The sequence below is a fragment of the Euleptes europaea genome, chromosome 16 (assembly GCF_029931775.1).
Source record: "Euleptes europaea isolate rEulEur1 chromosome 16, rEulEur1.hap1, whole genome shotgun sequence".
NCBI classification, from domain to species: Eukaryota; Metazoa; Chordata; class Lepidosauria; order Squamata; family Sphaerodactylidae; genus Euleptes; species Euleptes europaea.
In genome coordinates, this window is record NC_079327.1 from 53,688,046 (window position 1) to 53,712,372 (window position 24,327).

Here is a 24,327-nt window from a genome sequence, read left to right on the forward strand (position 1 = left end):
TCCCGGTGCGGGGTTCGAGGAGGATCCCGCTCGGAAGAAGGCCCTACTACTTCACCAGATGGGTGAGGAACGGCAACGCTGGCAGGAGGAGCGCCAGGAGTTGCTCGATCGGATGGACACTATGCAAGCTGTGATGCTTGAGATGGCCCACGCCATGGACGAACTGAAGGTACAAAACCCCGCCGGGGATCCGCCGGATGGAACACCAGCCGCGCCGCCCATCCGCCCCGCTCCCGCCGGGATCTGAAAATCACGTATGATGGGTTGGGGGACCAACTGACATTTTTTATGGTACAAGTGGACATTTTTATGGGCGAGCAGGCCCGAACCTTTACCTCAGAAGAGTCACAAGTTCAGTATGTGGCGTCTCTTCTCCAGGGTGAAGCGGCCGCCTGGATGGTACTGCAGTATGAGCTCCGCTCCCCGGTCTTACGATGCCTCGATGACTTCATGGTTGCCCTCAGAAACCGTTTCGAGGACGCGAATTTGGGGGAGCGGGCAAAAGCCACCTTGATGCAACTGCGCCAAGGGACTAAGTCGGTTGCGCAGTATGCGAGCGAATTTCAGTCGCTTTCAAGTAGGATTTTGGACTGGAGTGAAGCTACCCGAGTACAGTGCTTCCGGGAGGGGCTGAACCCGGAGTTGCAACACTGGGCTTTCATGCAAGGTAACCCTCCCGATGTTGAAGGATGGGTCCGTCATGCCGCCGACATCGAGAACCGAAAACAGCTATTGACCCTATCCAAACAACGCACCGGGAGAGAAACTAAACCCCGTGGAGACAGACCCGGCGGCCTGAAGGACTCTCGTCCCCTTGGGGGAGGGGGACCCTCCATGGCCGAACGCCGCAAACGCTTTGAGAGCGGGGTCTGCCTCGTTTGCGGGGGGAAAGGACACTTTGCCTCTCAATGCCCTTCCCGTTCCGGACGCCCGGGACCGTCTCGCCCGACAACGGCCGAAACGGAAAAGACCCCGGCCGAGGGGCAACCTCGCCGCCGGAGCGGCGCAACCAGCCGCCGGAGCGCACCTCCCGCCCTACACGCCCGCGCCCAAGCCGAAACCTCGGGCTCGACTGGTCCATCGGGACCACGGATTACAAATGCAACCTTTGACTCATCGGAGTCACGGATTACAAATACCACATCTACTTCCTCCAGCGAAGAGGAGGATTGGGAGTTGCCGACAAAAAACGCCGCCGGTCTGCTGTAAAGGGGGCTCCTCAGCAGACCGCTCCGAAAGTTGTGCAAGGAGCTCCATTGATGGTAAGCACTCAGGAGGACAATGTTTACATTAGGGTCCACCTTTCACTACCCAAAGGGGGTCCTGTGTTAGAATTCCCAGCCCTAGTTGACTCGGGCTGCGCTCGCACCCTGATAAGCGAAGAAGCTGCCAAACAATTGCGAGTTAAACGCAAGCGTCTCCCAGACCCCCTCCGCTTCTCTCAGATGGATGGCAGCGACTTTAAGAAGGGACCCGTAACTCACCGCACCGCCGCGGTGGTCATGGCCGTGGGGGAACATTGGGAACGGCTTTACTTTACTATTGCCCCCATAGTCGCACCAGTAGTGTTGGGGATGAATTGGTTGCAGGGTCACAACCCCTCCATAGACTGGGTGAAGCGGACGCTCACCTTCCCTAGCAACCCTTGCGAATTGCACGATAAAGACCGTGTGCTTTGCACTCCAGCAGCTGCCTTGGTGGGGGCCCCCGCGCTTGAGACTCCCTTGCCCCAGCTGCCCAGCGAGTACTCCCAATTCGCCGATGTATTTGACGTGCGGGAATGCGACGAACTGCCCCCCCACCGAGAAACTGACTGCGCTATTGAAATTGTAGGGGATAGTAAATTATCCAAAGGGAAAGTCTACCCCATGAGTCCTAACGAAAAGGCGGTACTGCGGGAGTATTTGGACACCAACCTAGCACGGGGTTTTATCCGCCCGTCCAAGGCTCCTTACTCGGCCCCCGCCTTCTTTGTCAAGAAAAAGACGGGAGACTTAAGACTGTGTATTGATTTTCGTAGACTGAATGCAGTCACTCAGTCTAATGCTTACCCCCTCCCTCTCATTCCAGACCTTCTCACGCAATTGAAGGAGGGCCGGATCTTCACCAAATTGGATTTGGTGGAGGCCTATCACCATGTCCGCATTAAAGAAGGGGACGAACCTAAGACTGCTTTCTCTAGTTGTTTTGGAATGTTTGAATATTTAGTGATGCCGTTCGGGCTTTCGGGGGCTCCGAGTGTGTTTATGCAATTAATCAATGAAGTTTTGCATGACTTATTGTTTCGTGGGGTGGTGGTTTTCTTGGACGATATCCTCATTTATTCGGAAACCATGGAAGAGCATGTGCGGCTGGTGCGCGAGGTCCTCCAGCGGCTTTGTGAGCATAAATTGTTTGCTAAGGTTTCCAAATGTGATTTCCATCAACCCTCCATCACCTTCCTGGGCTATGTGATTTCCCATCAAGGCTTAGAAATGGACCCCGAGAAGGTTCGGGCAGTTATGGACTGGGAGCCTCCCGCTACGCGTAGACAGTTGCAACAGTTCTTGGGCTTTGCCAACTTTTACCGAAACTTCATCCCCAACTTCGCGCAAGTGGCGCTTCCCCTCACCTCGCTTCTGCGCACCAAGGGGAAGGGGGCAAACGCTGCTCTGCCCTCTGCCAGGTTGCAATGGTCTTTGGGCTGCCAGCAAGCCTTCGATACGCTTAAGCTGCTTTTCTCGTCCGAACCCGTGCTGGCTCACCCGGACTGTAATAAACCTTTCGTGGTTCAGGTCGATGCCTCAGATGTTGCTATGGGGGGGGGGGCCTCTTGCAACGGGACGAGAACGGTCGCCTAAAACCGTGCACCTATTTTTCTAGAAAGTTTTCCCAGTCCGAGATTAACTGGGCCATTTGGGAGAAGGAGGCGGCTGCCGTTAAACATGCCCTCACTATTTGGAGGCACTTTCTGGAAGGGGCAGAGACTCCTTTTGAGGTGTGCACCGATCACAAGAATCTCGAGGCTTTGAAAGGAGCTAGAAAGCTCAACGCAAAGCAAATTCGTTGGGCTCAATTCTTTGCTAAGTTCCGTTTTGTCCTGAAACATGTGCCCGGGAAGGATAATGCTCTAGCGGATGCTCTCTCCCGGCTCCCACAGTACCGCAATGATTTTGACCGGCCAGTGGACTCCCTGTTCACCCCCGAGCAAAGAGGAGACGTTTCGGGCCTCGCAGTAACCACCCGGTCCCAATCCCACCGTCAAGAAGCCCCCCCCCTCAGAGGTGTCCCGGAGGCTTTTCAACAGCGACTTCGGGACGCTGCTCTGAGGGAAGCAGAGCAGCAGACCCTTCCCACGGGCATTGAACAACGGGAATCTTGGTGGGTGCAGGGGGGTAAACTCTATGTTCCTGAACTTCTTCGCAAAGAGGTGTTGGAAATGGTTCACGGGGCCAAACTTGCGGGTCATTTTGGGTTTGTTAAAACTTTGGATTTGGTAAGACGGCAATTTTGGTGGCCTAGCATGAGAGCCGATGTGGAACTGTACGTCCGCAGCTGCCCTGTCTGCGCCACGGCCAAAAAAACGGATGGGAAAGCCCCCTGGACTTTTGAAGCCTCTGGAAACGCCAACCATGCCCTGGGAAGTGATCGCTATGGATTTTATCACTGACTTACCGCCCAGTCGGGGAAAAACTGTACTATGGGTAATCACTGACCTATTTTCCAAACAGGTTCACTTCGTCCCTTGTACGGGGCTACCATCAGCCCAAAAGTTGGCTAAATTGTTTGTTAATCACGTGATGAAACATCATTCAATCCCTAGGAAGGTCCTCTCCGACAGAGGGGCCCAGTTCGTTGCCAAATTCTGGAGAGCCTTCTTGAAAGTCATGGGGGTGGAGGAGCAAGGGCTTTCTTCAGCCTATCACCCCCAGACCGATGGTCAAACAGAGCGTGTCAATGCCGTGGTCGAATGCTATCTCAGATGTTATGTTAATTACCACCAGGACGACTGGGTGGATCTGTTACCTTTTGCTGAATATGCCTATAATAATGCTCCCCATTCCTCCACAGGTTTCAGTCCTTTTCATGTGGTGTATGGGAAAGACTTTGGACCCTTTGGCTCAGCCACAATCACCCCTGAACTCGAGGGGGTTCAGGAGGTCCAGGATTGGGTGCAAGTGGTACGGTCCACTTGGCCCTGGTTGCAGAAAAACCTAGAGAGGGCCAAGCGTAAATACAAGGACCAAGCGGATAGGCATCGGTCCCCGGGATGGGAACTCAAGGTGGGGGGGCAAGGTTACCTTTCCACAAAGAATCTACGTTCACTTCGACCTTGTAAAAAGCTGAGTGACCGATACGTGGGTCCTTTCCTCATATCCCGGGTGATTAACGATGTCACGGTGGAATTAGAACTCCCCAAATCCCTTCGGGGTGTGCATCCGGTGTTTCATATCAGTTTGCTCAAACCATATGTAGCTGCCCCTCAATTCCATCCTCCCCCTAAGTCCGTGGGGGGAGAGATGCATTTGGAAGTCTCCAAGGTCTTGGACTCTAAGATAAAGAAGGGTAAAGTGTTCTATTTGGTTCGCTGGAAGCATCTGGGTTCCGCTCATGATGAATGGGTGGCGGCTCCCCACATGGCCGCCCCCCGCCTGGTTCAAGAATTCCACTCTGCCTACCCAGATAAGCCTCGTCCGCCCGAACTCGGGGGAGGAGGCTTTAAGGGGGGCAGAATGTGAGGGTCTGCATGTCTCTGTCTGTTGGTCCCAGTTTCCCCCCACCCTCTGAACTCATAAAAGCAGTTCACACCGTTTGGCATTTCCTGGGTTCAGGCGCCATATCTGTCAGGCCCTGGCTGGAATGCCTCCCCTCTAACAGATGCCTCCCCTGCTGTGCTTTGATTCACTCCCTCATGCCAGATTCGGCCTTGGAGACCAGATAGCCCTAACAAGCCCTCTGGGGTCGATTGATGTCTGTATTGTACCCATCTATCTTGTAGCTTCCCATAACATAGGTGTGTACCTTGGTACCCTGTAGGGGATATAATTCTGTAGCTTTGGAGTCTTGCTCACTTGCAACTTTTACTCGTGTTTGACCTATACTGTCTGAAGCCTTCAATAAACTCCTTGTTTCTGCATCAACGTCTGAGCAAGTGATTTTATGGAGTTTGCACAGTTCGGTTGGGAACTCTCACAGTGGTATACCAATTGATCCTTTAACAGCGCAATCCAAGGGGGGGGGTGAAAGCCAGCATGACCTAAGAGCTGGCATTAGTGCCACTTGTGCAAGCTCAAGTGGCACTAATGCTGATGTGGGGGCTCTCATGCTGGCATTGGGGAACTGCACGGCAGCGCGAACCATGGGCGCCGGCACAGCCTCACCGGCAGTGTTTTCCCAGCACAGGGGCTCGCGCCAGCATCAGGGGAGCATTCCCAGGGATGGAGCTGATGTTCGTCAGCTTCCGAAGCCCTTTGGGCCTGAGAACACCCCTTTTTGCAGGCACCGTAGAACTCTATGGAGAGTTCCATGGGGTTTCCTTTGAAATTGTATTTTTGGCTTGCTGAGCCCGACAGCAAGCTGTTCAGTAGGTGGCGTGGCTGCACAATCCCCAGCTCAACTACCCTGGGCTGGGAATGTATCAGTGCTAGTAACTCAGAATATACAAGTTACTAGCACTGTATGATATTTGTAATGAAGCAGCTGCCTGCAATGTCATTGTTTCTTATGTCTGTGGGAGAACCTTTGTTACACCTACACTATCAATTCCCAGCAGAGCCCACCCCAGGATATTAATCTCATTAGTATCTCAGTCTAATTTTCTGGGCTGATCTGATCCTGCAGTGTATGGGGGGATGGCACCTGAAACAACCATTTATATTTATAGAGAGAAATGAAATGGGAAGACAAGATATTGCTTCAAATCCTTTTTCCACAGACTATTATGCCATCTTTTGAAGAAATGTTGTAGTACAGTGCCAAATCTTCTGTCTTTCTCTTTTAGATCCAGCTGGTATACTAACAGAGAGAACTGGACCTTGCATGTGATCTGTACAGGTATTATCATGTGCTGTGTATACAGATCTGAGGCTTGTTAAAACTGTTCCCATGCATCAGACCAATGAATGGGAACACAGTGCATGTGCTTCTATTTCAGTGCATTGCACATAGCTCTTCAAAGGGGTTTAGGCTGTCTGAAGTATGTGTGTGTGTGTGTGTGTTTCTCTTTTTTATTATTACTATTTTTAAGTAACTGAACCCATGTCATGTACAACAACCCCATATACACAACTATACAATAATTATTGGAGTAGGGAACACAGTGCAAGTGCTTCTATTTCAGTACATTGTACATAGCTCTTCAAAGGGGTTTAGGCTGTCTGAAGTGTGTGTGTGTTTTTTTTCTTTTCCAAATTGATATTACTGTTCAGGGAGTTTCAACTGCATTGCACCATTTTGAGTGCCGTCTATAATCACCATAAAGCAATGCAAATGATCACAAAAGGATATTCATCAGAGGGGGGAAATGTTATATTGACATTTTATAAAATTTCTTGTGCCTCTTTTTACCTAGTGTTCTAGCAAAGAAATAGCCAGTGAATTAATTTTTTTAATGCTGCAAAACTCTCAAAATAGCATAAATTATAATTACTTCATTACATTTCAATAGCTGGCCATAGCATTTTGTAGCAAGATAATAGTGGATTGTGACATTGCAGCAGGGATTTCTTGCTACCCATAGTAATTGGCCCTGTATCATGAAGCATTAGTAGATTTATACAATATAAATAGAAAGTACTGAGGCAGGTTCTTCAGAACAAGAAATGTAATAGGATGCAGGAATAGAAACAGTAGTGGCCTCTACAGCAATAACAATACTCTAGTACCATCATGGTGGCAGCAGTGCATACCAGAATACCTTGCAAGGACATCAGTATTAGATTTCTTTTTCTGCCATCAAGTCAGAGTTAGGGTTGAGAGTGTGTGACTGGCCCAAGGTCACCTAGCAAGCTTCCATGGCATGAATGGGGATCTGAACCTGGGTTTCCCAGGTCCTACTCCGACACCTTAACCATTACACCATGTGCTGCTCCTAGCCTCTGCGGATCTACACCTCCCCCTTCCCCAGGAATGGGCTGCAAAATGAAATTTGGGGGGAATTGTAAAAAAAAAAAAGCAAAGGTGAAACTGGGCCAACAGCTTGTGCAATATTCTTTTACATAGCTTGATCTGGAGCTCTTATTTTTATTTGTGTTTGTTTGCTGAAGGGCTTCCACTAGAGAGAAAGGTATGATAATAAATGAAAATCCCCACCACACAAGTTAGGGGAAGCTTTCTTAGTCTCCCTGGCCACTGCCAAATCTTAGCATTGGCCTGAAAAGCAACCGTTAAGAATTGCTTGTGGGTTGTGAATTTGTGTTGCAGCCCTAAAAAAAAGAATGGAAATTTTCCTCTCTTGCATATCTAGCTTCTATATAAGTGAAATATGTGTAGAAAATTAACTTTTTAATTAAGATTTAAAGGTGGGGACCCTCCAGTTTGTCTAATCTTTCAATATCAAAGAATCCCACCAGGAAATTCAAATTTAATCTTCCCTTGCTAGATCCTGCTCATTAAATACATGAGGCTAACCAAGACAATATGGTTTCTGCTGTAGGATTACAACTCCACAGCTATGAATAGCAAAATCACATTATAACTACATCATCACACATGACAGTTTTTTAGTGACAGATTAAGTGTGTGTTGTATAAAAATGAAGTGGTCTTTTATGGACACCAGTTTTTAATGCTGGAACAATAATATTTTATTCATTATATTTAACGTATTCCACATTTTATTAGACAAAAATATAGTGAAAGCAAAAATAACAAGCTAAAGAATATAGTGATGTGGGTTTCATCACATAAATTGTACATGCATGGAAATAATGTCCATTATACTATTAAACACTTTGTTTGAATTTTACATGAGTTATATGATTAAATCCTATCCTTTGAATAGTGAAATAGTTTGATTTAAATGGGTTAACATTAATGTTCATTCCTTCATTTTAATTGCATTGAATATTCTTCATTGTTTCCTATTCTGAGCTTTAAATTTATGTTTACCAGCTTATTAGTAAATTGAGCTTAACACCATTTACAGTAAATGCCATCAATAGGAAAGCACTAGTAAAATATCCTTTTCTCTTTGGTAATATTACAATACAATACAATACAATTACTTTTATTGGCATATGAGGTAATATTACTTAATGTTTTTGATAGTGCATGAAACTTTCCATAAGCTATGTAATTTTTTAATTTTGGAAGTGAATATAGCACCAAAATGTCTTTTATCTTTTCTCTCTCTTTTGCATCCAGTAAAGTAAGTTGTTCAGCAGAGATACTATGCCTTATTGCAGAATCTAGCAGGAAAAAGTTAAATCATCTTTATCGACAATGATATATTATTGGGCTCAGCCTCCTTTGGCATGCTGGAGTAAAAAGCAGTGCACTAGAACTTAGTATAGACCTGTGAAGTTTAAATTAAAGCTAATGAACTGTGCTGATTTACTTTAACGCACTGCAACCTGAATACTTACTACTTCAGAATGACCTCAATAGAATGGAGAGCTGGGCCATAAGCAATAAAATGGATTTCAATAAGGAAAAGTGTAAAGTACTTCACCTAGGAAGAAACAACATAAGGCACAGGTACAGGATGGGAGATAGTTGGCTTGACAACAGTACATGTGAAAGAGATCTGGGAGTCTTAGTGGACCACAAACTGAACATGAGTCAACAGTGTGATATGGCAGCTAAGAAGGCCAATGCAATTCTGGGCTGCATCAATAGGAGTATTGTGTCTGATCAAGGGAAGTAATACTACCACTGTATTCTGCATTGGTCAGACCTCGCTTGGAATACTGTGTCCAGTTTTGGGCTCCACAGTTTAAGAAGGATGTTGACAAGTTGGAGCGTGTCCAGAGGAGGGCGACCAGAATGGTCAGAGGTCTGGAATCCATGCCCTATGAGGAGAGACTTAGGGAGTTGGGTTTGTTTAGTTTGGAGAAGAGAAGGTTGAGGGGAGACATGATAGCCATGTTTAAATATTTGAAGGGATGTCATGTTGATGAGGGAACTAGCTTGTTCTCTGTTGCTCCAGAGACTAGGACAAGGAGTAATGGATTTAAACTAATAGAAAAGCGATTCCACCTAAACATTAGGAAGAACTTTCTGACGGTGAGGGCTGTTCGACAGTAGAATGTGCTGCCTCGGAGGGTGATGGAGTCCCCGTCTTTGGAGGTCTTTAAGCAGAGGCTAGCTGGCCATCTGTCGGGAGTGCTTTGATTGTGGGATCCTGCATGGTGGGGGGAGGGTTGGGGTCACTGGGGATGTGGGGGGGGAGGTAGTTGTTAATTTCCTGCATTGTGCAGGGGGTTGGACTAGATGACCCTGGTGGTCCCTTCCAACTCTATGATTCTGTGATTCTACTTCATGAAGTGAAATTTTCCTGTTTTATAATGTTGCTAAAGAGGATTAAGTTTAAAGAAAAAACAGAAGGAAACTATATTCAGATTTATTTAATTCTAAATTGTTCCAACAGAAAACAGCCCTTTATCTAATGTGGAAATTATTCTGGGTGGGGGGATCATACATATCCAAGTGAAAAGTCTAGTATGATTGAGTAAAGTGAAAGAAAGGGCCATAAGTGCAATGTGCATGGATCGCTAGGGGGGAAAAATCAAATCACACTTATAGGATAGATGAAACTTAGCTTGGCAGCTGCACCTGTTAAAAAGATCTAGTTGTCTTAGTTTAGCATACGCTGAACATGAGCCAGCAGTACAATGTGGATGCTAAAAGGGCTAATACAATCTTGAGCTGCATTAACAGAAGTATAGCATCCATCTTATGAGAAATAATAGTTCCTGCTTATTCTTAACTGGTCAGACCACATCTGGAGGATTGTGTCCTATTGTGGCCCCAGCAATGAAGGGCGAAGAGATGGTGAAGCGCCCTCACCATAGCAAACCCATGTAATGACACAACAACCTTTTGGATAAAAATTGCCACAACTTTATTGGTACAGCAGCTGACGGAACATTGGCACAGCATGGGGCAATGGATCCTGGCATTGGCCGACCTGCCTGCCAGCCGATGTACTCCACCCTGCCCCAGCCCACCTGCTGGGTAGGAAGATACGTGGGGTGGTAGTGTGCAGGATTCCACATGGGCAGCAGCCACTGTGTGGTTTCCGCTACCACTTGAAAGTAAGAGCACTTTGACAGCCCCCAGCTGGGCATATTCCCTGTAAGCCCTCACCCCCAAATCCCTTAAGAGGATCCCTGAAGATGGGGGAAACAGGTATGCAGGCCACTTCTCCCTCCCCCCCAATGGATCCGTCCCCATGCTGATACTGCCCAACACAGTTGTGACAAGTCAGTAAACAATCAAAACCATAAAACGCAAAAGTAATCCAATACAAGAACCTCCAAAATGCTCTGCAAAAAGGGGTGGGCTGAGTGGGGGGGGGGAAACACAAGGCCAACTGAGGCCCAGTGGTGTAGCAGGAGCTAATATCCTGGCCAGGCTGAGCCAGAGGGACAACCTGCTTTGTTGAGGTCCGCCAGCCAGGACCCCGTCCCCGGCCAGGCTGGGTAAAGCCCGATTGGTCCAGAGCCTGGAAGAAGGTCACTGCACCTGGTGAACCCGCATGTGTGTGGAGGCCTCCCAGGCTGTTACTCAGCCATGCCACCAGACTCTGCCAGCCCAGCTAACGTTACCTCCCTCCTCACCCCTCTTAGGACTGCAAAGCAGGCCTTGGGTAGGTCTGGGCCCTGCTGGCTTCTGAGTGGTACTCTTTACAAAGGGCATCAATAAACTAGAGGAGGGCCAGCAGGATGACCACAGTGCTAAGGGGTCTGGAAACCAGCCCCCATGAGGAAAGGTTGAAAGAGCATGGAGAAGGAAGACTAAGGGTTTACATGACTGCAGTCGGCAAATATCTGAAAGGATGTCACACAGAAGATGGAAGGCAGGACGAGAACAAATGGTTGAAAAAGATATGGATTTTGGTTCGGAAAATAGAAGAAATCTGAACATTAAAGGCTTTTTGTTCAGCTATGTAACAGACTGCCTCTGTAAGGCTTTAATCAGGTCTTTAATCAGAAGCATCTGTTGGGGATGATGTAGCTGTGTATTCCTGCACTGACACCATCTAGGTGACCAAATATATGAACGGGTTAATGTTGACATGTTAACCAACTTGACAAACCGATGAGATCTCTCACCTTAGGATAATCCTCTAAGTCAGTGATTCCCAATCTTTTCGAATATGAGGATCCTTTTTATCATAAAAAAAAAACTGCAGTCCCCCAACATGATAGTAGCTGAGGAGGTCACGAAGGCTCCCACTCTCCTGGCTTTCTGCAAACTGCAAAACTGAATTATTCAAGAGAGCATTTCTATGCAGGCAATAGAGTTGTAGTGTAATAAATGATTAACAAAGTTACTTAGATAAATGATTAGGGACTGTGGTCTATACTACTATGTTTAGCTTACTGAAACTAGGATAGTACTATGTAATTTTTCTGTCATTTAATGTGTCATGTTAAGGCTTATGCTTTGCTTCAGTTCTTTTTTAAATTTATGATTGGTTCTGCAACACTAATATTATTGTATTGTTTACTGAATACCCCCATCCTGTTGATTGTATTGACTCACTCTGTATAATCTGCCTTGAGTCCAAGTGAGAAAGGTGGACTATAAATGAGGTAATTGAATAAATAATAAATAAGTTAAATTAAATAGTGTTGGAATGGGCTGTAAAGTTGCAGCTGACTTATGGCAGCACCACAGGGGGTTTCAAGGCCAGAAACCAACAGAAGTGGTCTTGAACAGTTTAACGAAAAAATTGAGTTTGTTTTATAGGTATATGGAAACCAGTAGTTGAAACTTTATAAAACGATATAAATATTGGTTGAAACAAAGTGAAGTTATTTTCTAGCAGAACAAGAATAAAGATATAATCATTGATTATAGCAAAGTGAATATCTTCTATCGGAATAAGATACTTTATTTAATCAATTAGAGAAATTGTTGTGGTGATTATGGTGTAATTCCTTTTTATGTTGAAACGCTATTACTATTTTCTACTAATGTACTTTATTCGCAGAAGGTCCCCTATCTTTTCTCTTTTTTTCCTTTTGTATCCCCCCTTTTGAAATAAATAAAATATGTTTTTTTAAAAAGTGGTTTGTTGTTGCCTGCCTCTGTGTAACAATCCTGGACTTCCTTGGTGGCCTCCCATACAAGTACTAATTGGTGCTGACCCTGCTTAGCTTCCAAGATCAGGCCACCCAGGTCAGGACTGAGAAAATACATAGTGACAAAAAGATCAAAATGACAATGCTTAGTGCACACATGAATTCATGGACTCCTTGTAAACTCTTTGGCCCCCAAGCTGGGAACTACTGCTCTAAGTGATTATTTTTATCACACATATTATTTTTATCACCCATAAAATGTATGGTAAGATCTGAGGTAAGTTATGTGGTAAAATAGTCCTCTGTCTACATTGTCACAAACACCAATGAGAGAGCAAAGGCAAACGAAATTCAATACATCTTTCTTTTTTGTTTAACAATCCGATGACAAAGTGTTATTAGACATAGCCCCAAGTCACATAAGACCAAAGATCTGGACCTGGGCATTGGAAGACCTCAGCTCAGAGAGGAAACAGAGCCTGTGCAAGCCTCATTCTTGCCCAATATCAGGCAAGCAGGCAGCACAAGAAAAGCTTAACTGCTAGAGAGAGAGAAAAAGATGTCTATAGGGCAAAGTGCATTTTTTTTTTTTAAGTTGAGCCCTGGACCTAATTTGGGTTCCCTGCAGCTGCTGTGGAACAATGCTGGAAAGGGTAGTATTTCCCTGTTTTTGCTGCTCCGTGTGGAGTATTTTGTGCATGTGGAGCAGCAAAAAATGGGGAAAACTCCCTTCCCAGCATTGTTTAAACATGGGGAAACAGCTGGGGACAAGGCAGGAGCATTTCCTGCCCCCGCTGCAGCATTCTGGGGCTATTTGGGCTTGCTGTTATATTTTAAAAGCCATCCCCCACAGCTGCTGTTAAAAAACAACAACGAACATGTAGTTTGGCCATGAATCGTAGGATGTATGCAACTTATTGGCCTTCCAGTATAGTTCAATAAATCTTTCAGTGCATTCTTGTGCTTAACAGAAACAATTTATGTTACCCTTTAATTTAAAATCATCCACATTCAGAAAAAGGTCAGAGATGTTTGCCTTCTGTACATACTAAAGGTTTACAGTAACTCTTTTAAGTATTTAAACTAATATTATATCCAATTATTAAATCAAAGTTACAATAAGAATAATGTGGGCTGGAAAAAAATCAAAGCTAAATGTTCTGTATTTCACAGCAACGTCTAGCTGTTTACGTAATATAGAATACACAGGTTGGGTCTCAGAGTACATGTGGGGGTTCCCCAATGGAACACATAGTGTTCTTTGCAGACTGTTTCAGGTTGGGAAAATAGTGTGTGGGTGGGAGGCTGAAGCCCCTTCTCCATTCATGTGGCAATCAGAATTTGGGCACCATGCACACAGGAATTGAGTGCAGCTCACATCTGACTGTTAGAAAGAACACATGGGTGGACATCTAACCTGTATACTCTGTAATAAAGCTGTATACTTTGTATAAGGAAGTAATGGGTTTGATCCACCAATATGAAAGATGTGGGGATGCACTGTAAAAACTAGTTCCAATAGAATATAATTCTGACACTGAAAATCTTTCCAATAAAAATAATAGCTATTTGTACACAGCATGAAATTTTAAATAAATGGGGGCAACTAGCATTGTTTTTGTACCCATGTTGAGAACAGATAGTAAACCACAGGAGAAGTGTATTTTATGTTGTGAGAGGCAGAGAGAATCAAAACAGTCACATAAAAGTGATATTGTATAGTCCATAAAAATTAAATGTGTACCACATGAAATAGTCCCATTTGTTCTAGACGAAGCTCAGAACACATGAATTAGACCCTTGGTCCATCCAAGTCAGTTTTGTCTACTCAGACTGGCAGCAGCTCTCAGAGGTCCCAGGCAGGGGTCTTTCACATCACCTACCTGCCTAGTCCTTTTAACTGGAGATGCTGGGGACTGAACCTGGGACCTTCTGCATGCCAAGCAAGTGCTCAACCACTGAGCCACAACCCCTCACATGTGTCTAAATGCACATTCCATGCATTGGTTGGCCATACCTACATCTGCACTACATACTGTAGATCATGTTCAAGCAGGCAGTTTTACAGTAAATTCTCCCATAACTTTTACTTGAGTTTGTCACCTCTGCGGAGGCTATTTTATATTTTCCAATTAAGTTTGACTTGGCTAGGAAGTGGTAAAAACACAATTAATGTTATGTATGAACACTGTTCTTGGGGCAAAAAGAATAGGTGTGTGTGTGTGTATTGATTTTACCTGATCCACCTCCCCACCACCAAAACCCTCCATTCTCCCAAGACTGGCAAGGCACATAGTCATGTTTAGATGTTTATCTCCAAGATCAGCTCAGACCTTGAATTTCTTGAGAGCTAGTGTGGAATACTCACAGTCACATGGTCTTATTATAAGAATTTTTCAACACATGGGTTAGTAATAATGAGACATAAAAAGAGTGGAACATGCTTTGGATCTGAGGAAGGCAGTATATCAAAATGACTTCCTAGCAGACATTCTATTCCATTATTGTTCCAGCCCTTCTATGTATGGCTTTATTGCAGAGGTTTATTGATGCCATTGTGCCTATATTCTTTGATGTATGTTTAGATGTTGATACATTGTATGAATACTGAGATATAGTGATTTTCTTTCTATTCTTAATTTTTACTATGTGGGTGTCAGTTGGATTTATTCAATATTTGAAGGGAACTTTTGAATGAGAGCCACACTTTCTGACTGGTATATGACAAAAAAAAAAACCTTATTCATACAGCCAGATAGAAACATAGTCTGGGAAAGAGAGCAGCCTGACATTTGTGGACTGCACAATCATCATGAGACATGCGTGCCCAACCTGCTCTCAGTACCTGAACTGCTCGGACCACCCCATTAAAAAGGGGGTTATGAAGAGCTTGTAACTGTTTAGCTAGCAAGGAACGTTTAAAAAATCTGCTGTTCTGTATTTTTCATAACCCAAATTGCTACGTTCTTGTTTTACTTGTGCTTATAAAATAAACTCTCTTCTTACTGAGAGACAATAGTGGCAGAGAAGTGAGCTTGGTTTGCCACCATCACTGCCACAGAGGCATGACAGTACACTCTCGGCTGGGTTGCCGTCACATTAAGTTTGATTGTTCTTCCACTTGCATTTTGACAATCTGCCCAACCACTGCATTGCTTCGAGCTCCTCAGTAAACCAATGGGCATCCTAGCCCCTGCAAGAGGAAAGAGGGTACTATGGAGCAATCATGGTTACAATCTGGGTCATTTCTGCTTTCCGTAGATTGACCAGTCCTGTGACAGGGAGCACCAGCCTTGCTGACCAGAAAAGCTCCAAGAAACATTAGAAAACTCTCTGGATCCATCAGCTTCTTGTGGAAGACCAGCCTAGCTGGCTCCACACTGTTGCTGGGGTTCCAAGTGCACCTCACCAGATAATAGTCAATCCATAAAAAGGACAGAGTGAAAAAAACTCTCCATTACCAAACCATGCATTTATCCCCAGAGAAAACCAAACCCAAACCTTTCCATCACAGACATACATAGCAATTTTTGGAGGAGGAAGGTTAGGTCTTGGTCTCACTCAAATACTGCTTCCTAGTCCATTAGACTCTTTCACATATTCCAGCTAGGATGGATTTGAAGAACAAGAACTTCTAATGTTATTTTTACTGTCAATCAGCGAGGTAATCTGCCATGTTAAAAGCAATGATAGTTGAACAGACATATCTAGTCAAGCAAACGACCAATGCACATTCATCTGATGACTCTTAAAGTCTAGCTTTCTCATTGAGTTCCAGTTGTATAGAGTTGACATGTACTGTAACACAATTCTTGCTGTTATAACTCTCACTCTCTCTCTCTCTCTCTCTCTCTCTCTCTCTCTCTCTCTCTCTCTCTCTCTCTCTCTCTCTCGTTAAGGGGACAGGCTTGAAATATTCAGTTTGAACCAGTACGGTATGATTGAACCAGTAGGAGTGGAATTATTAATTATTCAGGGCAAGTAATGATAATTAGCTAAGAATGACAGCATCAAGTAGTTAGTAATAACAGTTTAATACTTACTTGATGTAGTAGGGCACTTTGTTTGGCGATATTGCCCTCTCCCAGGGGCCCTGGACAGAAGCTGTTAACAAAACAAAAACAAAACATCAAATCAAATAAAAGAGACATGGAGGTCAAGTTCAAAGCAAACAGGAAAGAAAGCATTAATCTCTGGAATTACAATTTTACACTTGGCCACCCTGATATGAGTCTTTTTGCTCAGTTGCCCATGAAGCCAAGAAGGATTAACCTGCTGTTCAGAAATTTCTGCTCTAATCTGAGTGAAATTGAACTCATTCGGCTGCAGAGATAAATGCAAAAACCTTTTCAGCTACTAAACTTAAAGAAAAGATAAGAAATGGAAGCAGCATGCTGTCTGCCTTTCTGCTGCACACCTTTTTAAAGTTTCTCTGGCTGTTACTGTCTGCTACCTTTTTCCATATTTGCTTCTTGATTAATGTTTCTTATCTTTTTAGGAACAAAAATACAACCTGGTTTACTGTCAAAGATGGGAAGACTTGCCAGTTCACTATGTTCCTTATTCTTTTACACAGAACAGTTCTATTATTGCTTCCACCCTTAAAGAATCTCTGTGGTTTGAACATAGTTTCAAATAATGGAAATGAAAGGTATTATGGTTTAAATAAAATTCAAACACTCTTTTATAAACAGATTGAGCTTGTGATATTTCAGCCAGTTGAATGTCAGTTTTTATAGATCTTTATGGGATGCTATAGTTCCGTTATTTAGAGCAAAACAATGATCTGGTTCAAAAACAGTTGAAGTCTTTCTGGAGAACAGTGGTAGGATTGAGCCCAAGGTGGTATTGTCTAGCACATCACATAGGCCAGGTAATGTGGAGGGGATTTTAGCTTTTTAAAAAGGTACTGATTTGGGCAGCCAAATGTGACTCCATACAATTCCAAGATATTATTCCACATACTACTGCAAACAATGACACCTTAAATGTTTCAATGAATGTAGTCTTACTTTCTGTTTAATGTAATAGATGGGGTATTTGGCTACACATTTTTCATATTTTCCACAAAAATTGAAATCATAATTTACAAACAAGTTGCGCAGTCTGCAGGCATTTTCACCATTGCATGTTTTGTTGAATGTTATAAATAGTTTAACAATAGTTTAGCCTTGCCGTCCCTTTAAGGAAACTATTATTACCAGATATTTCGCAACACCTTTGGTTATTTCTGGGTCGGCATCACCCAGCAGAAATGGGACCACCCAAGAGTCAACAGGAAGATGGTATCTTGATAAAATGGGTGCAATCCAGGTGGCCCTGAGTGTAGCCCACAGGTCACAGAATAACAGAAAGTGATCTATTGTCTCAATTGCTCCTGATGCACAGACACACAGCCTGTCTGAAAATGGGACTTTATCAAACCGACCGCTCAATTCAGCTGTTGGAAGGACATTCAGTCTGGCGAGCATAAAAACTCCCCTATGGCTGGGAGTTGTGAGGAATTTTAAATATGAAGGGAGGGTGGTAAGTGGAGAAATTCCTACAGCAGCAGTGGAGCACACTCGCCTTGCCCTACTCAGTGTACTCACTTGGTCAAGGTCTGCCACCCTTGTGCTAAGTAACTTCATCGCTTCCTGAATACCCATGTTACTAAGGTTTGCAAGGGAGAGACCTAGAGTTTCAATCCTACTATCCACACATCTCATCCATTCACTTCTAAAGTTGTCTTGTTTTAGAAGATGTAGAAACCCACCCTGGGTATTTGGCGCTGCAAAAAAAGCCTTCATTCTAAGTTTAAAAGTGGCAGCCCAAGCCCTGGACTCAAATGAGCACTGCACAAGCTCCACCCTGGGAGCAGTTCCTGCCACACAATCGGGCACCCCAGCCAGCTTCTGTAAGAACTGAAGAAGTGTGTTATCCAAGTTCTCAGAGACTCCGCTTATTCACACACCTGTCTCAAACAAGATCTGAGGGATTATTTTAGCATTGAATGCCTCCAAGGCTGCAGGTATGTATTGACCACCTTTTGAGTGGAAAAACCTTAGCACTGCATTTACGTTTATCTTGGCCACTTCAGTTACTGAATGGACATGGGGTTTCCAATTAAGATTATAGCTGAACATAAGCACCAGATATTTAAAACTTTGCTTCTGCCCAATTTTTCCTCCCTTAAGATTCCAAACTTTCTGTCCAGTTCGGGATCTAGAAAAAAAACATCACTTTAGATTTATCATAATTTACTGATAGGCCTTCCTGGGAGCAGTAATCAGCAAACACATTTAGAGCTCTGCGGAGTCCAACTTGGGTTCTTGATAATAAGGCTGTGTCGTCGGCATAAAGCAGTACCGAAATTTCATGGCCAGCCAATATTGGTGCATGGAAAGATTATTTTTGTAAATAAGGGATCATATCATTCAAATAAAGGTTGAAAAGTAGTGGGGCAGAATGTTATAAATCTAGGTTGGGGGAGGGGGGAAATGGGTTTCTGTAGCGTTACTTGAAGTTGCATTCTTTTTTCCAAAATGGACAATAACATTTCAAGAACCTTACACACCTAAATAGTCTTAATGAAGGGAACGATAATTGTAACTGGAACTAATTTTTTTAAAACTGTTTTAAATTCTGGAATTAATATTAAATTATGATGGGATTTTCTTGTAGTATTATGCATTGTTTTTTACTTGATGTGGACTGCTCTGAGCCTGCCCTCGGCAGGGGATAGAGGGCGGACTATAAGTCAAAAGATTAAAAAAAAACAAAACATTTGGACATAAATAATTTTGTGATGTTCTACATAACTGGATTCTTTCAATAGGTTGTGCTGAGGCTGCCCATCATGCAGTTTTTGCTCTGTTGGGTGATGCCAGTCTTGCCTAAAATTGAGTTGACAAAGTATGTGATACCTATTACAACTTTGCTCTAAGAATCATCATCTCATTTCTGGCAAAAACTCAAACGCTTTAAATAGCTGTTTCTTATCTCTGGATGCCAGTAGAGGTTTAGCATCCATTAGAAAGCTAGACTAGGTAATAGACATATATCATTAATTCCAAGTAAAACTATTTTTAGTAATCAGTCAAAGAAGACTGCCTTGAAATTTTTTTTAAATGGCCAGGGAGTTCCTCCCTGTGGATTACTTATGGTCAAAATACGTATCATTGTCATAATCATCATAAAAATCATCTCCTACATATCTATTTCTCAAACGTGGACAGATCTGTGGATTGGGCCCATATTGAGAGAAAGGAGATTTTTCTCCAGATCTGGGTGAAACCCAAGAAGGATCTGTCTTGTTAGAATATCCATGGGGGGGACGGGACCTGCAAGGACTTGCGGGGATCATCTCATTTCCCCCTCACTCACAACATCCTCTTTCCCTTTCCTGAAACCCCCATAGCCTCTATCTTTTTACAGCTTCCTTCTCCCCATCCAACCCTACAGACAACCTACATTTATCTCCCCCCTTTCTCTTCAAGTCCCCCCGCCCCAGCAGCCTCTACCAAAGAAAACTATGGCCCAGTTACGTGGTACTGGCCACTGGGCCAGACACACATGCATAGCAGGGAACCCTCAGGGATTTGTAGGGGGCACCTCACTTTCCCCTCTATCCCCCTCCCTGAATAATTTCCTCTTCCCCTCATTCTGGAATCCTTCATGTCCTCTCCCTTTTCCCTGTTTCATTCTTTCCTTCTCAGCCATTCACCAGCCAGCGTGGTGTAGTGGTTAAGAGCAGTGGTTTGGAGCAGAGTACTTTAATCTGGAAAACCAGGTTTGATTCCCCACTCCTCCACATAATCTGGTGAACTGATTCCCCACTCCTCCACTTTTTTTATAAATAATTTTTTATTGTTTTTATAACATAAAACAAAACAGAAAAGAAAAATACAAAACGATACCTACAATATACAGAATATAACTACATTATATAATAAAATACAAGTAATCAAGGTATCATAACTACCCACCACCCACCTTATTAAGTATCCCATCACCAGTGTGAGAGACTTCTGGAGAAGTGTCTAAGCAGTTTAAAATTAAACATATTATCAACATTCAATTGTTCTATTGTATCTATAACTCGTTCACTATATTAGTAAAATTCATTTTTGACATTTTATCCCAATATGCAAAGGCCTTTGACCAAGTAGTTTTAAATTCTTCCAGATCCTTCCCGTGAAGGGAATCAGTTAGTTTGGCCATCCGCATATATATCCATAATTTTTCTCTCCAGTCTTTAATTAGAGGTCCATTTACTTGCTTCCAGGATTTAGCTATTATAATTCTTGCTGCAGCAAAGCTATATTGACATATGACTATCACTTTTATTCATTTTCTCCTTGGGAATTCCCAATAAACAAAAAACAGGTTCTTTTTTTACTTTGATATTAATCAGATTAGAGGTCTCTTTCACTACTTTTTTCCAAAATGGTTTAACCTTTTTACATACCCACCATGCATGCATAAAAGTTCCTTTTTCCATTTCACATTTCCAACATAAATCCGTCAATCCTGAATTCATTTTATTTAACATCACTGGTGTGATATACCATCTATAAAACATCTTGTATAAATTCTCTCTTATTTCATTCGTGATTGTGAATTTTAATTCTTTTTTCCAGAGCCTCTCCCAAACCTCCAAATTAATATTATATTCTAAGTCCCTCATCCATTTAACCATCACTGGTTTAATCCTTTTTTCCTCTAAATTTACTTCTATTAATAATTTATAAACCCTCGCTATCATACCTTTATTTCCTTTATTTAATACTAATTCCAACTTAGATTTATTTCTATTAAATCCCACTAATTTATCTTTATTAAATATATCCTTTAATTTATAATACATAAACCAATCCTTAATATTAAGCTCTTCTCTAAGTTTAAGGGACCACTCCCCTTCTCTGCACTCCATGATTTGTCTATAATTACCTATATCTAAATTAAGCTGTTTACCTCTTTTCATAAATGCTTCTACTGGATTAATCCAACCAGGGGTTCTAACTTCCAAAGATTTTTTATATCTTTTCCATACTGGAAAAAAACTAGATCTAATAATATGATAATTAAAATCTTTATTTACTTTGTGTTTTTCATACCATAAATATGCATGCCAACCAAATTGTAAATTAAATCCTTCCAATTCAAGTAATCTGGGATTCTCTAATAAAATCCAGTTTTTTAGCCAAACAAAACAAGATGCTTCATAATACATTCTCAGGTCTGGTAAACCCAGGCCCCCTGTTTCTTTTAATTCTATTAAATTGTTATATGCTATCCTATGTCTTTCTTTTCCCCTTAAAAAGTTCAAGATTTCTTTTTTCCAGGCTTTAAATTTTTTTGCTCCTTTCAGAATTGGTAAATTTTGAAATAAATAAAGCATCTTGGATAATACCATCATTTTAACTACTGAAATTCTTCCCCATAATGATAATGGTAATCTTTCCCAATTTTTAAAATCTGTAGCGATTTGTTGCCAAATTTTAATATAGTTATTTTGAAATAAATTAAGATTATTTGAAGTTAACCATATTCCTAAATATTAAACTTTAGGATCAGTAGTGAAACCGGTCTTACTTAATAATTCTTGTTGCTGTGAGAGAGTCATATTTTTTAACCAATATTTTGGTTTTATTTCTATTTATTTTAAATCCTGCAAGCTTTCCATATACCTCCACAATATTATTCCAGTTTTCAATTTGGCAATTAGGGTTAGTCATTTCATTTCATTTCATTAACCTTTATTGGCATACCTATTAGGGTTAGTCAGAAAACAAACTAAATCATCTGTATACACTGTAACCTTATAATGATTTCTCCCAAATCTAATACCTACTAAATTATCATTCTGTCTTATCTTTTTTAAGTAAAACTTCTAAAACTAAAATAAACAATAAAGGTGAAAGCGGGCATCCTTGCCTGGTTCCCTTCTGAATTTCTATCTGCAGTGATAGTATACCATTAATTAACAATCTAGCTGTTTGCTGCGTGTATATACTTTCAATAGCTGTCTTAAAACCAGTTCCCATACCCATATATTCCAAAACTTTTTTCATAAACCTCCAATTAACATTATCAAACGCTTTCTCAGCATCCAAAAAAAATTATATCTAATGGAGTTGTGGTATTTTCTGCATACTCCAACAAATCTATCACTGTTCTGACATTTTGACTAATCATTCTACCTGGAAGGAAACCCGATTGATCTTCATGAATAAAATCTATTAATACCCTTTTTAATCTAGAGGCTAAAATATCAACAAAAAGTTTATAATCATTATTCAATAAAGAAATTGGTCTGTAATTTTTAACTTCTAATACATCTGTATTCAGCTTTGGTATTAATACTACATTTGCTTGTTTCCAGGTCTGGGGAATAGAACCATTCTGCAAGCAAGAATTCATAACTTTTAATAAATGTGGGGATAATTGTTCTTCAAAAATTTTATAATAAAATGCTGTAAATCCATCGGAACTTGGAGATTTATTTAATTTACTCTTACCAATTGCATCTTTTAATTCTTGGTTATCATGGAATCTAATAAATCCCTATTATCCTGTGATATATTTTCCCAATCAAATTGTTTCAAGTAGACATCCATTTCCTTTTCTGATACCGGTTTTCTACTGTATAAATTTATATAATAATCTACAAATACTTCCATAATATTTTGTTTATTTGTTATTAATTTACCTTCTTTTTTTATTCTTAATATTAAGTTTCTTTTCTTTGTTTTTAAGTTGCCAGACCAACAACTTACCCGGTTTATTAGCATGTTCAAAAAACTTTGTCTATTAAACATTACCTTTTTTTCAATTTCTGTTGTAATTAAAAATACATATTGTAGTTGTAACCTTTTCAAGTTGTTGACCTGTTTTTGCTTAAGTGATTTATCTTGTATTTTTCTAATTTGTTTTTCACCCATTCTAATTTCTTCTAATATTGTTTTCTTTTGTACCTCTTTCTGTTTAAACCATCTTGAGTTTTGCTGAATCAAAAGTCCTCTAAATACAGCTTTACCAGCATCCCATACCATCGTATCAGTTACTCCCTTGTCTACATTTTCCAGAAAACAATTTTGCATATCTATCTTTAATTTATCTACTATCTTTTTATTTTTAATAAATATTCAATTATTGGTCTCAAAGAAAAAGCTGAAGGAAAAGATCTAAAAGGTTTTTTAAAGGTACATCTGGCAGAGTTTTTGCAGGAGGAGGAAGAAGTCATTGAAGGAATGATAGTAACAGCATATAGGGTCAACTCAGTTTTTGCAAGTAAAAACAACGTACCAAGAGACTGTTTGATTCAACTTTTTTCCAGAAGTCATCGAGATCTTATCTTGAACCAACATTACAATAATCAACTTACAATAGAGGGCATTCCTTTGAGAATAATGAAAGAAATTCCTGTCAAACTGCTTAGAAAAAGGAAAGATTTTTCAGAGATTGTGGAAAGGCTGAAGTTCAGTTGCATTCAACATAGATGGGAATACCCACAAGGCATCTCTTTTTTTTCAAGGCCGAAAGATATATGTTTACAGACACACTCAAAGCTGAACAATTTTGAAGAAGATACGACAAGGATCTTCTTAAACCATCAAGTCAACTACCTTCAAAGGATCTACCAGAAGAGGCCAAAGCAGATGAAGCAAGTGGAGGGGTACTACCAGAAGAAACACCAGAGGAAGAGTCTCCACTAGATGAAGAAGAAGGATGAACTGTTATAACGGGACTAAAGGGAATATAAGGGGGGAAGAGGGGTGAGTTTAAAAAGTGATTTGATTAAAAAATGGGGGAAAATATTAATGGGAAAAATTGAAATTTAATATGCTGCAAGTACTTTCTTGGAATGTTAATGGGTTAAACTCTCCCAATAAGAGGAGAAAGGTATTTTATCATTTACAAAAAGCTAAAGCTAATATTTTTTGTTCACAGGAAATGCATATTTTACCAAAGGACATCTCACGAGTAGATCAGCCAAAATTAGGAAAACCTTTTACAACATGCAATGAGAAAAGGAAAATTAATGGAATAGCTATGTATGTGTAAGCTCCTGACCCTTCGAACCAGAAATCACCACAGAGTCATATAGAACCCAA

General features: G+C 41.7%; 1 protein-coding gene across 2 annotated transcripts in view; it reads right to left on the bottom strand.

Annotated features, from left to right (window-relative positions):
* The window catches only part of DMD (dystrophin), a 1,354,185-nt gene that overhangs the window by 150,315 nt on the left and 1,179,543 nt on the right, over positions 1–24,327 (bottom strand). For both annotated transcript variants that reach the window (XM_056862020.1, XM_056862019.1), the window contains one exon: positions 16,273–16,333. In XM_056862020.1, the coding sequence (XP_056717998.1) occupies positions 16,273–16,333 (61 nt within the window). The remainder of the gene's footprint in view (positions 1–16,272; positions 16,334–24,327) is intronic.